Here is a 16496-nt window from a genome sequence, read left to right as displayed (position 1 = left end):
GACTGTATGTAGAGCGATAACTTTTCCTGTGGTTCTATGTTTTATTCTGCTTTACTATCGTCGTTATCGTTCACGTTATCGTGGTCCGTAATATGAGTACTGAATTAAATATGCAGGAAATGTAGCCGCCTAGAAACAGGAAGAATAGGCGGTCTCGATGAAAAAAAACACGATGGATATGATCATAGTTGAAACAGAAGACCCTGAAGATCATGACTGTTGCATCCAAACTAGGCAAATACGCGAGTCGCGCTTAAAAGTCGGAAGCTGCTCCGGTGTACTGGAGCATTCAATGCATGATCAACATTGGTGTGTGAAAACTTTGACAGAAATTTTCCAAGGTCACAGACAATGGAAAAGAGAATACGAAAAAGTTTACCTAGTACTCTGAAGCACAATTGCATCATGATGCTCGAATTCTGCAAAGAAAAAGGTGGGCCCTCGAGAGAAAAGAGAAGTCATTATCGTTATTTAGCTTAGACTGCTTACATAAAAGAATACCCCTCATTCGGCGATAAGCAGATGGTGGGGCAGTCCAGCGTCAGGTACCGAATAACCGTCCAGGCATCGTGCAGCAGTGACGTCTCTCCTTTCCACGCCCCTCCAGCGTCCAGTTGCTGCCCCCCTCCGAGACCCCGTTCCGTCGTCCGCCCAGCCGCTGGTGTTGTGTTGCGTTTGACGCTCAACGGCTTTACCGCTCGAGTCGACCAACAATTAAACGGGTCTCGCGTTCCACACACCATAGGTACACTGGAACCTCTGCAGCCGGGTCGTTCGTCAGACCGCGTCTTTCCTGAACTACAAAGGCCACCTTCTGGAAAACTTCGATCCCGTTCGCCACATGACTCGTTTTTTTCTCCGACTTGCTGTGCAACAACCCACCAACCTAACCTGCAACTTGCTCACCTTGCGCCGCCAGATTCCTCGGGCCGACTGACGAGCTAAAAGCTGCTGCCGCTGCATTCGCTTCCGCCCGTATCGATACCCTTGACCGGCACCTCGAGGACCCCTGGACCGCCACTCTGAGGGAGAATCTCGTGATACTTCGATTTGACGAGCTGTGTTCGACTCGCCGCGCAGCACCACCTGCTTGAATCATACAGAGCTTCAAGACACATAGCGCTACATACACCATGGTCGCCTCTGAGCTGTCGCAGGCGGCGCGGGCAGAGCAACCCCAGTCGCAGCTCGCAGCAGAGCTGAAGGACGATGCGCCGCAGACCGTCCCGCTGGTGAACCGCGTCGGCCAGAGCAAGAGCCCCTACGTCCGCAGCCATGCCGAGGGCAAGGTTGCGTGGCAGCTGCTCGACGACGAGACGATTGACCGGGCGAAGAAGGAGAACAAGTTGATCTTTCTCCACATCGGCTTCAAGGCCTGCCACTGTAAGCAATATGCCACTCAATGGTCTCGGGAACTTCGCTGACTCTCGTGCCTCTAGATTCGCGACTCACATCTACCGAATGTTTCACCCACTCAGAATGCGCCAAGATCCTGAACGAGTCCTTCGTCCCCGTCATCATCGACCGCGAGGAGCGTCCCGAGCTCGATACTATATACATGAACTACGTCCAGGCCGTCAGCGGGAACGGTGGCTGGCCGCTGAACCTCTTCCTCACCCCCGAGCTTGAGCCAGTTTTCGGCGGCACCTACTACCCCGCACCGGAGCCGAACAATGGCAGCTCCGGCGACGATGAGCGTCTGGATTTCCTGGCTATTCTGAAAAAGCTGCAAAAGGTCTGGAAGGAGCAGGAGGCAAGGTGCAGGCAGGAAGCGAAGGAGGTTGTGGTGAAGCTACACGATTTCGCCGCCGAGGGAACTCTTGGGGCCACCAGTACCGTTGAGCCTGGCGTCGCAGGCTCGCAGAGTGCTACACTCGCGAGATCTGAAACTGGCCTGGAGCACCCTGGGACGGGCAGGACAGCCGCTGTGGTGTCGAGCGAGCTTGACCTTGAGCATTTGGAAGAGGCCTACACGCATATTGCCGGCACTTTCGACCCTGTGTACGGCGGTTTCGGCCTTGCGCCCAAGTTCCCCACCCCGCCGAAGCTTTCCTTCTTGCTGCGCCTGCCGAGATACCTTGCCCCTGTGCAGGATGTGGTTGGCGAGACCGAGTGCGCGCACGCAGCTGAGATGGCTCTCTTCACGCTGCGTAAGATCCGCGACAGCGGTTTGCGCGACCACGTTGGAGGCCACGGCTTTGCGCGGTACTCCGTTACGGCTGACTGGAGTGTGCCGCGCTTCGAGAAGCTGGTCGTACACAACGCTCTGCTGCTTGGTCTGTACCTAGATGCTTGGCTGATTGCTACTGGCGGCGAAAAGAATGGAGAGTTCTACGATGTCGTGGTCGAGCTGGTGGACTACCTTACCAGCGCCCCAATCAGCTTGCCCGATGGTGGTTTCGTCTCAAGTGAGGCAGCAGACTCATACCGTCGCGGTGACAGACACCTGCGGGAGGGAGCATACAGCCTGTGGACAAGAAGGGAGTTCGACTCGGTCATTGGCGACGACCACGAGGCCGCGCTGGCCGCTTCGTACTGGAACGTCCTCGAGGACGGCAACATCGAGCCCGACCAGGACCCGAACGACGAATTCGTAAACGAGAACATCTTGCGCGTCGTTAAGGATAAGGCCGAGATCGGAAGACAGGCTGGCATCACCATTGACGACGTCGAGAGAGTGTTGGCTTCCGCCAAGCAGAAGCTCAAGGCCCACAGAGAAAAGGAGCGCACGAGACCTGAAGCCGATACTAAGATTGTTGCAGGACGTAATGGCCTTGTGATTGGTGCTCTGGCGAGAACAGGATCGGCTCTGGCACCTATTGATGCCGACAGAAGCAATGCATGCTTCGAGGCTGCGAGCAAGGCTGCGGCATTCATCAGAGCTCAACTGTGGGACGAGAACGAGAGGATTCTTTACAGGATATACAATGAGGGCCGGGGTGACACAAAGGGTCTGGCTGATGACTACGCACACCTCATCGAGGGTCTGATCGACCTTTACGAGGCTACTGGAGAGGAGAAATGGGCTGAGTTTGCGGATGAGCTGCAGAGTGAGTTGCTTTCTACATGATTTATTGACACCACTAACACATCCACAGAGGTCCAAATCGATATGTTCTACGACAGCACTTCAGTGCCAGCTACGACCCCAACTTCCCCCACCGCCCGCTCCTCATGCGGCGCTTTCTACACAACCCCCGAAAACGCCCCGCACACGATCCTCCGCCTGAAGGACGGCATGGACACGGCGCTCCCTTCGACCAACGCCGTCTCTGTCTCCAACCTCTTCCGCCTCGGCATCATGCTCAGCGACGAAGCCTACACCGCCCTCGCCCGCGAGTCCATCAACGCCTTCGAGGCCGAGATCCTGCAGTACCCCTGGCTCTTCCCCGGCCTGCTCTCTGGTGTCGTCACCGCTCGGCTTGGCGGCGCTACGTGGGTAATCATCCGCAAGGATGGCGTTAACGACGACGAGATCGCGACGAAGCTGCTGCGAAAGATTCACTCCGAGGCCAGAGGCGGGCTGAGGAACATCATTGTATTGAAGAGCGAGGATGACGCATTGGCGAAGAGGAGCCCTGCGCTCAAGGAGCTTGTGACGACGCAGAAGCCGGGGGCGTACAGGCTTGAGAACGGTGTTTACCGTCCTGTCAACAGAGCTGATGTGGCGTGATCTGTCGAGTTTTGAAAAAAGTATTTTGATTCTGTGAGGTTGTCGAGGGCGAGGAGTTTGGGGTGTTTATTACCCATAGATATGAGAACTGGTTGATTGAATGTATGTAGCTCCGGTTTTGATGCTGTGAATGACTGCAAAATCCTTTCCTTCTATCTTCATTGCTTCCCTTGGGATCTTGGACCTCCTAGATCAAATAATTCTGACCCGTGTCTTTGGCAGCGCTTCGACAAACTCTATGTCTGCCTCATGGCCGCTGGCTGATATGGACCGTAGTCTCCGATATCTGTCGTTTTCTATCAATGCAAGTACAAGACCCCTCATATCTGCGCCATCGACATCAAAGCGTCCAAGTCCAGTATCGTAATATGTCCAGAGTAGGAAAGCCTCTCCAGTCACGTCATTCAAGGTGTCAAACCGAACGTGACCTCTGAGTCCTGGTAAAGGAGATACCATAGCCGAATTGGGACCCGTCTTTGCTTGGAGTTGCAGTTTCGCCCACATGCATGGTCCTTCTAGAGTCAAAATGCCACTCTTGACTTCGCCAGTCTCCTCCTTACTGGGATATACCATTTCTGCCGAAATAATCGAGGCGAGTTCGACACATTTACCGGCTTTCGTCATCATCATACCCGGTGTTACTTTCCCGTCAAGACATGCCCAAGACCACGATGGAGCTCTGTACTGGCTGGCTCTCTTGGCCGAGCCGCTAACAAACCAAGTCAGTTGACGTATCGGTTCGTCCTCCCAAAGACCGGCTAGATAGCGATGTGGTCCCGGCTGCCACTCGTTGAGCCTCTTCTGCATGTCGTTTGCCAGCCCAGACAATGCAATAAGTTTGTCGCTAGCCCTGGTAAGTTGTAGGTTTGCGTAGTGTTGGACTATTACATCCCATTCGACAAATAACTCGTGCCGATGGGACGGACTATTGTAATCGCGTTCTGCGGCCAGCAGTTGCTTCCACGGCTTCTCTGTTGGCGTTTCCTTAGGATCATCTTGACAGGAGTCCATTCCCTCCGGGTGCATCTCACAACAGTTTCTTGCGCGGCACTCCCAGAATACCTGCTTCGACCCAAAATACAGGGTGCGGGGTGCCAGAAGCCTCTCCTGCACAACCCATGACCGTTGACATAGGGGTTCGTGCTCGAATGTGTATCTCCACGAGCAAAAGTACTCGTCGCCACTCATAAAGTTCATCGTTTTGCCGTCTGGCTCCATCTTGACACTGAGGACAGTCGGCCCTACTTTTGCCGGGTCTCGCTCAAAGAAACATCCACCCTCGTCGTCTTTCGCACCAAGAGCTCCGATGCCAATGTACGCATTTCGATACACGTCTTGCATAGTGGAGGCCTCGTGACGCCAATCCTCGGCTGAGTCCTGAAAAATGCAGAGACGGTCTATCCACAGGTAGTGAACACCAAGTCGTTGTGCTATGTTCATAGCGTCTCTGAATGTCTTTGGCAACCCACTAACAGGCTGCCACTCGCTCAAACCACTCCTAGTTGATCGAAGTAATCGTAGAAGGCTGTGTGCAGGTTTTGAACCCCAGCAGTAGCTAAGTGCTGCGTACTGCATAGCTGCAGGGCATTCGGAGCCCTCTACCAACCGGAACGAGTTCGACTCATTCATTTGCAATAGACGAGTAGGTCGATAAGACGTCGCTAAGTCTGGCTGCCGACATGCTTGGTGAGACTCGGTGCATTTTTCCATCCAATCATCGATGATAGACCATGTACTAGCGCTGTTGGTTGATGCTTCAAAGTCGAAATTGATGTTGTGATCAGCTTTGATATCTTATTATAGATTGTCAGTTTGCTGATTATTCAAGGGATATAGGAATCCGTCTTTGTGATTTGATGTCTTACCTATAGCATCAATAGCATGAGTCATAGTACCATACGCCTTGCCGGAGATAGTAATCCTGAACCAAGAGTATTTCCAATGTATGTCTATACTGAAGACTGAGAAGTAGCACCTGGAATATTCTTCCTGTTCTTGAGGCGAATTCGGTATGTCGAATAGAACCCGCGAATCGTTGCACATGGCACATCCCTCATGCACCGAGGCCATGAAAGACGCCGCAGTCTTGTGGTGAATGAATAAGCACTCATTGGGCTCAAGGTCGCCAAAATTATCCCTGTCTACTGAAATGTTCGTCATGATTTCACAGGCATCGATCATATCAACTCATATCTTTGCGTACCTTCCGAGAGAGATGACCAATACTCTGCGAAACCATCTCTTGGCTCATCGAGCCTGCTCCTCCGCTGTGCTTCAAATTCTTCGAGCTTGCCCACACGCTTGGTGCGGCTAGGATCCCATATCCCTTCGATACCGTCCTTGCACACGTCGCAAAGCATTTTGGTCAGGTCGAGGGGAAAGGGGTTCCAAGGAGGAGCAGGTGTTCACAGTACCGAATGGCGGCAGTAAGTTCTGAGGCTTGACTCAGACGGTGATGTTGCCAGTGTGCGGGGTATGGTTCTTAAAGTACCTAAGCTTACTGCTGGCAGCCTGATTGTGTCTGCCAACACCAACCCCCTAGATGCTACACCTCACTTACTTCTTAAGTCCCACATCATCGGCGATTGAACGATTATCGGATCCCAGAGCGGGTCAGCTGTTTGAATAGTCGTCTGAGTCCTCACTGTACTGAGCAGGGGACTAAGGTCCATGTTACTTCGACAGGGCACCGCCTTGACGATAATTCTCAAGGAATTTTCGTATGACAAGGAAAAGCGCGCAAGTCCTATATTTATTTGCACGAACGGATAGATCAACCATCAAAACTAATGCATATCGAATTGGCTACTGTGCAGTCTATGCAAATATTCAATCATGCTTCGTTTGCGGGGCCAGATGCATGTCAATTCTGGGAAGAGGCCCTCTTGGCTGCCTCATCGTGTGCCAAGGAAAGCCCGCTGCATCTAATATGCACCTGCTGCCCAACTCGTTTTTTTTTTTCGGTGAGCTCAGCAACCAATGACACAACGCTACGTGAAGATTTCCCCGCCGTCTGTCTTGGGCAGTGGCTGATTGCCTCAAGATGCTTGCGTCACCGGCGATCTCGACTTGACGCACAGCCTGTTTAACAGTCGACTTTGAACAGATGAAGGCTTGGAGACGCCTCATGTAAATTACAGCACTCACATTCCGATGCGCAATAATAATAAACGATGGTATGTATTACCTGTCATGTAGGTAATTGGCCGCAGCACTTCAACTCGTGCGTCTTGTTCAGATGGCTAGGCAACGCAGTTGGGCACATCCAGAAAACCGATTTCATACGTGTCATAACTGACTTTAAAGCGTGAGAATGATTCAAATTTCCAATCAATTATGTCACATTATCCTTCTTTCTGTCTATTAGCCAGTGTTAATCAACACTTGCCTTCCTTAACGTGTAGTGGGTCTGGATATATGGAACGCAAGCCAAAACTGATTGCAACGAAAGACACTACACAGCGATGCAACGTCGTTTGGCTCTAATAAAAATGGAGACTGTGAAAGAGACCTATGGTAGTCCTTAGGCAGCTTCAAAGTAAGTTTTCTGCTGTCTAGAGTTGTAACGAAGATAGGATGTTGAGCTTTATGTATTACAACTTTCAAGCTGTTGCTGCAAAGCTGTTCCTTGGATACACCATGAGAATACTCAAGGCTGAATAGGTATTATCATCGCGAAGAGGATAGTTACGCTGTTTTCTTCCATTTTCCCAGCCATATTCAAAAGTCATCTTTCTAACCGGCAACAAAACATGTCCTATCGACGTATAATTAGACAGCATCTTTCGCTTTCGTATGCGAAGCCCCAAGTACGTTTATATCACCAGTGTCCTCCGATTGATAGCTCAAGTTTTGCTGTCAACATTACTTCCTATCCTGGCTGGCGACATTGTGCGTAGAAAGCGACAGATAGCGACAGCTATGACGACAGCAATAGGAAGAATAATAAACGACCCAGTAACAAATTTTGACGTCGCGTCTGTCACTCAATGACTCCGTATATTGTAAATCCAAATCTTTTCATATTCTGCATTACACATTGATCTTAGAATAAGAGGTTCGCTGCTAGGTGGAAACAACACAAGACTTCCTCCATTAGTGATTCCCAGACGTATCTCAAGCTTCTACTCAGAATACGTATGCCTTCCCAATGAACGCCAAGTTGGTTTTGTTTGTCATCAATGGCGCTGCAATCTGGGGTCGTTCTTTCTCAAGCCAGAGTGCCTATCGGCACGGCACGACGAGGGTGTTTCCGGGCTTGATTTGATCCGGGTTAGGGATACTGTTGATGGTCGCAAGCTGGGTGGCAGTGGTGCCAAAGTCGGTAGCAATGTCGTTCAAATTGTCTCCGCTGGCGATGGTGTACGTGCCGAATCCAGGGTGAGCGACGTCTGGTTTGCATCCGCGTCTGGCCTCGGTCAAGCCCGCGAGAGCGCTCATGGCGACGAAGAGAATGGATGAGGTCTTCATTGTAGTGAATTATGTTGGTAATGAACTGGAGGAAACTTTTTGATAGAGATTAAGCTGATTGAGAGGTTTGTGGTTTGACTACGTACATGAGTAGAGGCATGGGTTGCAACTGTGTTTTATGTCGTCCGGCAGTCCGATGTCATCCGTCATCATCATGGCTGAGTGCGTCGCTTTGACTGCAAACCTCGAACACATGACGCCACCGCCGATGCAGGTGCCTAATAGGTGTGGCAGTGTCCAAAAACTCTATTCAATAAAATCTCATTCGTTGTATGCGTTACGGCTGCAATCAATGCAAACTGTACAGCCCAAGTGTGCCGATGGCCTTGTGGTCCTGCAGAGTGCATACTTCTGACGCTTTCGCATCACATGCCACCCTATGGCTTGATTCACTTGACTATCTACTGTTTTACAACTCAGAATCTCTTTGGCATGATAGAGTTTCTTGCAAAATTGTTTCCAGATCTGTTGGTTGAGTCTATGTCTACAAACCTTAGTACACATAGTCAACGACCGATGGGAAGCTCTGCCACGTTCTGTTCATGTTACGGTTATAGAAGTCGTCAACCTTCACACAGAGGTCTCGATCTTATGATCATGTGATAATTCTGGGAGAAAATATCAGGCGTCCTGCATGCAAAAGTAGAAACTGCGCTCGGCAACCCCTGCATATCATGCCCATCGCCACGATGCTGCCGCGCGTCACAAGCCTGTCCCGCACGGCTGAATCAACTCTCGTGGTGATAAAACTTGCCGATTACTCCGGTTGCCCTTCACGATCGCCTACGCTGGAGGTTTCAATGGTAAAAGTTGGGGTTCTGACCCCCACCGCAGGATGAACAAGCTTGAGTCACGAACGAATGGCCCAGCCTCTCATGAGACTCGCTCGACAAATTCCATCCCCCGATTATAACGCGACAGGAATTTTAGTGGGGTTTCTATTCGCGGATTGCCCGCAGCCTGCTTCATGCAACTGGAACCAACATTCTGTGGCTGTCCTAACCAGGCCCTACAAAACTGTATGCTATGTGACTCCTGTCAAGTTGTCAACTTTTCGCTCAAATGAAGCTAGTGAACTCATGCACTGCGTTCAAGTCCCATCACCAAAGCGGCCCAGCAAAGCTGAAGGGGTGATTGGGTTGCATAGGAGTGTGGTGATAAGCTGAAGCCTAGTTTCCATGAAGAGATATGAAGCAAGACCCTGGCCCTATCAGAATGTTTCAAGAGACTTTTCGCGCCATAACATGGTCTATTGATTGCTAGGTTAATTATAACTTCCCAGAGATGTAGAATCGTGTTTTGTTTTCCCACTCCTAGGTGTGCATTACTCTTTGCAATTCGTTTTCCGCAGTAAGTCATGGTAGAAGCAATCCCTCCAGTTCATTTACTATATTTCGTAATGTACGACGCTTTCAACAGCGACAGGAATCTCAACCTCTTTCGCATGACACATGACCATCTTGGAGCTTGGTTTCCCGAAGCAATCTACTGATTTAATCGTCCCCCGACCTGGTGCTGCTTCGAAGCTTCGCCATAGAAATTGGAGATATGGCTCCGAATCTCTGGTCACAGATGCGACCGAACCGCAACGATAGAATTGATCCCTGTTAAAGCCATGATAGCCCCAAGAAAAGCTCGTTGGTTCGTCATTCACTGCGGTGACAACTTTCAGAATCCGTGGCACCCTTGTTGGTTTATGAGCTTGGCTATCTTGTCCTTCTTACCTATTTTAGGTCATACGAAAATAATACTAAGAACAATATTTATATACCTCTCGCCTGAGTTAAAGCTATGAGTAATAGCCCTCCCGGTTAGCTGGAAGTATTCGACCGGATAGCAAGACTCATCAAGAAAAACGGCTGTTTCCTCGTTCTGCGGGCCATTGTGAATGGTGATCATCAGCTACCTGGAGCATCAGAAACGTGGAAAAGACGTGTACAGATCACACATATACATTCCAAATGATCGTTCCTTTGAGGCAAAACAAGAATTGGTTTCGATTTTTTTGCTTAGATCTCCTCAGCAATAGGTGTAACACCCTTCTTCAGAATGATGTTGCCATACTTCCTCGTCTCGCCCGTCGACACAATCGCAAAAGCCTTCTTGGACCTCTCGTAGAACGCGAACCTCTCCAGCTTCTCAATCTCGCCGTCGTACTTGAGCGATTTCCTGAAGTCGCTCTCGACGCTCGCGTCAAAGGTGTCGCCCTTGACGACCTCCATCATGATGACGGGGACGACGCCGTAGTTGTCGAGCTCGAGGAGGGGGGAGATTCCAGCAAGGAGTCTGGAGACGGTGATGCCTTCCATTTTCGTCAGTATTTGTTCAGATTGTTGGTGATCGTGATGAACATGAAGATGAAGACTCACCGTCAGCCCTCAAGACGGGAATGTGAGGCGGGCAGATGGAGTGGGCCGGGAAGTGGGCGTCGGCCAGCACGATCTCGTCGCCGTGGCCCATTTCGGCGAGGACCTTGAGGAGGTTGGGGGAGATGACGGGAGAGATTCCTTTCAAGACCATATTGGCGATTTTGTGAAATTGGTGCTGTTGGAGGTGAAGAAGATGAGTGATGTGAGAGAGGGATGAGGTGTCGTTTTTGACCTTGAAGGCTCCTTGAGGTGCGGTGAAGCTGCTGCTGCCCCCACGCCGGTTTCGAAAATGTGGGGCCGCTCCCTGAGATCCAGATCTTCCAGGGGACTGCGTGAGATTGACGACTCTCGGGCCAACAACAAACTTGTCGATGTTTGAGCAAACATATCAGGCAAACACTGTGGATGCAGGATATGTGTATTGAACATTAATGAATACATGGCATTTCAGGATTATTTTTGCGCATCCCACGCGATCCACCCCTTCTTCCCCAGCGCCTTCAGCTTCCCCTCATAAACCACCCCCAGCGCCCTCATCTCATCCTCATTCGCACCCGTCCAATCGCCCATCATCTCCAACACATCACCCGCAAGACTGTCATCCTTCGGGTCCTCCGCCGCAAGCAGCAGCTCCCCGACAACCTCCATCCGCAAATACTCCGCCAGCGTCGGCTCCCACGAGGCCCACGCGGCGTGCATCCGGCCCAGCTCCACCGCGAACAGCGCAAAGCCCGTCTTGCTCCGCGCCCTCACCACGTCGCTCTTGAGATACGCAAAGTCTTCGTGGTACGGCCCCCGTCGGCTGCCGAGCTCCTCGATGAGGTCTGAAAGTGCGATGACATAGGCCACGGAGTCGTCGAACGTGGCAGCATGTCGGGCTGAGGAGAAGGGTACTGGCAGGATCTCGACCTTGAGCCGGAATACGTTGGGCAACGTGGGAACGCGCCCCGGGCTGAGCCGCATATCGTTAATGCGTGCGATGATGTCGTTCACCACGGGGACGCAGTTGTCGCGCCAGCTCTCCCAGTGCTGAGGGCTCACCATCCGCTCCGAACACAGCCGACGGGCTAGCGCGTCCACCAATTCGACGCGCTCTTTCTGGAGGAACTTGTTCGCGGCCGCAAGCACAAAGTCCTGCACCGCTTTGAAGTCCACCCCTTTGCCGCTCTCCAGCTTTGACTTCATCCACACGGCGGGACGCTGCAAGACCGCCGCGGCAATATCGAGCCCGAGAGAAGACGCATGGAACCCGGGATTATTGAAGTGCTTGAGCCAGTGCTTGCCTGCGTTGCTGTTGAGCAGGTCCCGATCTTTCTTGACCGCTTCCGTGACCCGCGTGATGCCTGGCGAGGGATCGATGTTGACCAAAGCCATCTCCCGCAGCATCGTGAGCAGCGAGACGGGCATGTATAATGTGCAGTCCTTGAACATGGACGAAAGCACCTTCGGATTGACAGGGCAGCGCGGAAGCGTCTCCCCATCATCGAGTGAAAAGCCGTTCTTGGTAAGAAAGAGTTCCATCCACCTCGCGTTCGTGGCAGCAGATCCCTCCAGCGCAGCCACGACCAACCCCGCAATCCTCGCCCTATCCTCATCGCTCAACTTCGAGTTCTTCGTCTGAGCAAGAAGTATCTCCGTCAGGGGCGTCTCCTCCCCGGCCTCAGGAAGCCCAGCCGCCCACTCCTCCTCCGAGTACGGCCTGCGCTCGCTCAGCTGCGCCGCCGCAGGGACGATGTACTTCTCCAGGGCGTGGAGCACACGCTGCCGTAATTCAGGAGGGCAGGAAGGGACCTCCATCGTGCTGATCAAGCTGTCCACAATTGTGATTCTGGCATCAATGTGCCTCGCCTCGGAGAGCAGCGACGTGAGGATGTCGCAGGACGAGACCGCGTCGATGAAGCGGTTGTTATTCAGCACCTGCGCCATCATCTTGATGGTCGTGACCTTGATCGCCGGCTTATGCTGTGCCTGCGCCTTACTGCCCTCCTTGACGAACGGGCGCGCGTTCTGCTCGCGCATCTTGTCCCGCATCGTATTGGCCATCGTAAAGAGGAACTCCTTGGCGGCCTTGGCCGGTAGCGAGCGGAGGAAGCTCACGTTGATGAGCTGGCGGTGCCACGAGCTGTTCTCGCCGCCGTCCATGATGAGGTTCCGGATGAAGGGGCACGCGAGCGCTGGCTGGTCGCTGTTTGCGACGCGGAGGACGATGGTGACAATATTCCACATCTGGGCGTTGAGTCTCTTCGCGCCGAGGCGCTCTCGCATGCTGTCTATGAGCCACTTGGCCAGCTCAGCCAGGAGTTTCGGGGTGGCGTCGCGGATGCCGTTCAGGATGTAGACGGCCTGGACCTCGACGCTGTTGGACGAGTTGAGGAGGGCCGTTGAGGTTTTGCTGTACAGGAGCGCCTCCAGCTCGAGGAGTACGTCCATCGTCGGTTTCCATAGGATATCTGTAATCTTTCGCGCGTGGTCTTCCGAGCCACCGGCCTTGGCGATGTTCTCGAAGGATTCCACGTTATCTTTATGTAAACGAAAATCGGCCACGGCCTTTGGCAGGCGGAGCACGCTGAGCCATCTGGAGCGGTCGAAGCCCGGCTCCTGCACGACCATGGTCGCTGTCTGGGTGAGGTCAACCAGGATCCTGCTTGCAATGTCGACGTCCTTCTTGATAGATGCAAGTGTCGCCTTCTCCGCCGCCGGGGTATCCTTCTCCGGGATGCCACCTAGAAGTGCAACTACCTCCGTCGTCTCCCACACGTCGCTGCTGTAAAGATGGTATACCGTAAGTGAATCCTTGTTGAACCGTTGTGCCCAGAGTACCGTGTCCGCGAGCATCTCCAGGTCCCCGGCCGCGACGCAGAGGTTCATCGCCGACTTGGTCCAGAAGGCGCGGTGTATAGGCTCGCGCGACTGCTGCGCCGCCTTCTTCCTATCCTCGACGATCCGCCGCACGCGATCGAGCCAGGCCGTGTCCTGCGCCCCAGCCTTTGACTTGCGAATTAACAGGGACCGGAGGATCTCGGCGTCGCCGCAGCGATCATTGTCCGGACCTCTCCTCTGCCTCAATACCGAAGTGTTGCGGCCGTATCCACTGGGTTCAAAGAAATCGCCGGCCGGGTATGCCTTTGCCAGCCTTTCGAACAGGGCTTGGGCATTCTCGATATCGATCGAGAAGAACACGGACACAGGCCAGAGATCACCCTCGACCGGCAGGTTTCTCAGCCGAGCGATCCCTGAGTCCGAGTCATCCTCAATGTCGATGCCGTATCCGTGGAGATGTCGCAATGCAAGCCTGAGAAGCTCGAACCGCGCCTCCGGAGCCATTCTCCTGGGCGTGACGATAATGTTATGCACAGTCCCCAGAGTAGCCTGCTTCTCCCAGGCCTTCTTCCCAGCCGGATACAGCTCCAGCAAGTGCACCACATGCGCCTTCATCACCTCTTTCCGCTCCTCTTTCGCGGTCTTCCATTCGCGAATCGCGTACTGCAACAAATTGCTCTCCACCACGTTCGGGCGCCGGCCGAGTTCATCTGGATACTTGCGCGCCACGCTGACCACATAATCCAAGAACTTGTCTCTGGTCGCCTCGTTTGCCTTCTTCTTCACCAGACGCCTGAGCAAAGGCAGTGCGAATTCCTGGTAAAAGTCCCTCGGGATCTGCGCCTCACCCTCCCGGTCGACAATCTTCTCAAACACCTGCTCGTGAAGCTTCATGTTCCCCTTGAACACCGTCCGGTCCGCCGAGAGCGTCCTCTGCCCCTCATCCACCTCAAACACGCGCGCAAGGAAGTTCTCCTCATACCTCTCCCGATGACCCCTCGAGAGCGCTTTCTGCTGAAACGACGTCCACTCGGCCCCGTCTGCCTCCCACTCCTCCACGACCTCCAGCTCGCACGCCGGGATCAGGTCCTGGTAGTACACCCTCAGCGGCCGCTTATCCTCCCTCGCCTCATCGTAGAGCAGCCTCACCAGCTGCCCCATCCCCGCGCGCCGCTCCGCGCGGAAGTTCTCCGCGGAGGCGGTGCGGCCCAGCCAGCGGCAGAGGACCTGCACGTCCTTGACGCTGAACTCGGCCATCAGCGCCGCGAGGCCGTCTGCGCCGCCAACGGCGGTCCATAGCGGGAGGAAGCTGTCGGCGCGGCGGAGGGCTTTGCCGAGGGTCGCGATGGCGGCGGTGCGTGTGCCTGCGTGCTCCGTCTGGCGCAGGTCGGCGACGACGTCTGCGGAGTTTGGGCGCTTCATGTTGGGGTGCGTAGCGGGAGTGTGTTTTGTTGGGCGATGTATGATTTTTCTTGTCATCATCGTGGGAGGTGTATTGTTTTATTCAATTGGAGGCGAATCTAGAGTTCAACCTTTCGCTTTCGTGATTGAAATAATGACCTTCCCAAATAAATACTCACGAGACTCACCTGCAGACACGAGAACTGTGGATTGTATGACTCTATTCGCCGGCTAGGCTGCCATTGACGATGTTGATCATGTACGCGAGAGGCGCGAGAGTCTAGTCTAGGCTACATTCGGATCTGAGTCAGAGTGGGATTCTGGCCTCCAAAGTTCCAGCACGAACGACGATGCGGCGGTGAGGGACTGGGTCAACACACGCTCACAATTGAGGCCAATCTTGGAAAATCGAATTGGCCTCGGGTTTCCCTTCATCATGGCACATTTTGGCCTCCATCGTGAGCTCCTGCGGCACAGACGTGAAAACGACGTCACCGTCATCGGGCGCAACATCTCGCCTCAGGATCGAGATATAACCCACGACACCAATTAATGGACCACGAACAAGGAGGCCGCCAATCCATTCCCTGATCCGTTATCCCCCCTTTCTTCGTCCGATCTTTTCGTCTCTTGTATATTCAATGTTTGTCACGTACTCATCCGGCAATTGGAGGTTGTCCGCCCACCTGCCCGAGCCACAGCCTCAACCTGAGCCGCAGCATGTTTCGGAATGAGGAGCGGGTCAATATACAGCAGACAGACGACACGCGCCATCAAGTGGCGGTGCGTGGGACGTTCACTCAGGAGAAGGGAGGCACGCAGGTTTTAAAAAGGGCCTGGACGCATCTCAAGGGCATCTTCAAAAATCCTCCGAAGCCAGTGTGCAGTGGCAGCTTCTGCGTCTGTTTGTGTTTGATCGCCGAAACCAAACACCTGTCAAGATCAATCGAGTGTTTCAATCGACCAACCTTGAGACAAATTCGACGACCGGCGCATCCTGTCACCAACAATTACAATAGTTCACGAGAAACACCACAGTCGACGACGAAGGTGCAGACCTGACAGCGGCGCGGGCCATCCTATTGAGTACCGAGGACAACTGCGAAATGGAACGAACATGGAAACATCACCAGAGACCAACTTCAATCACAACCGAATTGAACCCAACAATCGTTTGCGAAACGACAAAAAAGATGGATCCCATTGACCAGCTACCTCCCTAACCCGAAAATCAAGTCGATGAGACGATAGGTACAGAAGAACCAAATGTCCATAAAAAGGGTGCCGCGGCCTCAGCAGATCACAGCCATCAAGTGATGGCCGTAGACACCGCCGACGACCGGGGCCAAGAATCGAAGAAGAAAATGCAATGTTCCATGGTGGGATCGTTCCCTTCCCAAAAAGTTTTCTTGTTCCACGCCAGATCCGTAAATGCATCATCATCAATGTCCAGTTTCCTCGAATCATGTTCTCAGCCGGCGCGGACAGACCAAAACGCGAGCTTATCCATCACGCAAGTGCCGTATGGAAGTTTGTGTGAAGAGAAATGTACTCATGCCATTCGTTGGCGACCAAAGCGCATGATTCAAAGGGTCCCATCAGAGGGGACGAGGAGATCGAAAAAACGTCAAAGCGATCTCCTGTTAAAGTACAGCTGTAGAAGTGAAGAAATGCCTCGCTCGCTCGATCGAGTCCATCTGCACCCGTACCCGGCGGTCGTGTCGCAAACAAAATCCCAGATCTGCTTCAAGCGGGCAGGGCGA

General features: G+C 53.1%; 5 protein-coding genes across 5 annotated transcripts; 1 reads left to right on the top strand and 4 right to left on the bottom strand.

Annotated features, from left to right (window-relative positions):
* Positions 1 to 1133: 1133 nt before the first annotated feature.
* Positions 1134 to 3673, top strand: SPATA20 (Spermatogenesis-associated protein 20; the record flags this gene model as incomplete). Its single annotated transcript, XM_032021322.1, has 3 exons — positions 1134 to 1383; positions 1440 to 3050; positions 3099 to 3673. 3 exons carry the CDS (start codon positions 1134 to 1136, stop codon positions 3671 to 3673), a joined length of 2436 nt encoding a protein of 811 aa, XP_031881611.1.
* Positions 3674 to 3865: 192 nt separating this feature from the next.
* Positions 3866 to 6033, bottom strand: CGGC5_v010496 (uncharacterized protein; the record flags this gene model as incomplete). The annotated part of the gene is made up of 3 exons (XM_032021323.1): positions 3866 to 5466; positions 5539 to 5814; positions 5877 to 6033. The coding sequence occupies 3 exons, from the start codon at positions 6031 to 6033 to the stop codon at positions 3866 to 3868; spliced, it is 2034 nt and encodes a 677-aa protein (XP_031881610.1).
* Positions 6034 to 7897: 1864 nt separating this feature from the next.
* Positions 7898 to 8143, bottom strand: sleL-0 (Cortical fragment-lytic enzyme; the record flags this gene model as incomplete). The annotated part of the gene is made up of 1 exon (XM_032021324.1): positions 7898 to 8143. The coding sequence occupies one exon, from the start codon at positions 8141 to 8143 to the stop codon at positions 7898 to 7900; it is 246 nt and encodes an 81-aa protein (XP_031881609.1).
* A 2009-nt stretch (positions 8144 to 10152) lies between these two features.
* Positions 10153 to 10663, bottom strand: fucU (L-fucose mutarotase; the record flags this gene model as incomplete). The annotated part of the gene is made up of 2 exons (XM_032021325.1): positions 10153 to 10445; positions 10513 to 10663. 2 exons carry the CDS (start codon positions 10661 to 10663, stop codon positions 10153 to 10155), a joined length of 444 nt encoding a protein of 147 aa, XP_031881608.1.
* Positions 10664 to 10965: 302 nt separating this feature from the next.
* CGGC5_v010493 (uncharacterized protein) lies at positions 10966 to 14754 on the bottom strand (the record flags this gene model as incomplete). Its single annotated transcript, XM_032021326.1, has 1 exon — positions 10966 to 14754. One exon carries the CDS (start codon positions 14752 to 14754, stop codon positions 10966 to 10968), a length of 3789 nt encoding a protein of 1262 aa, XP_031881616.1.
* Positions 14755 to 16496: the final 1742 nt, after the last annotated feature.

Source organism: Colletotrichum fructicola, assembly GCF_000319635.2.
Source record: "Colletotrichum fructicola Nara gc5 chromosome Unknown KSG_Nara_v1_contig06, whole genome shotgun sequence".
In the NCBI taxonomy this organism is placed as follows: Eukaryota; Fungi; Ascomycota; class Sordariomycetes; order Glomerellales; family Glomerellaceae; genus Colletotrichum; species Colletotrichum fructicola.
The sequence above is the reverse complement of the archived record's forward strand: the minus strand, read 5'-3'. Positions and strand labels throughout refer to the sequence as shown.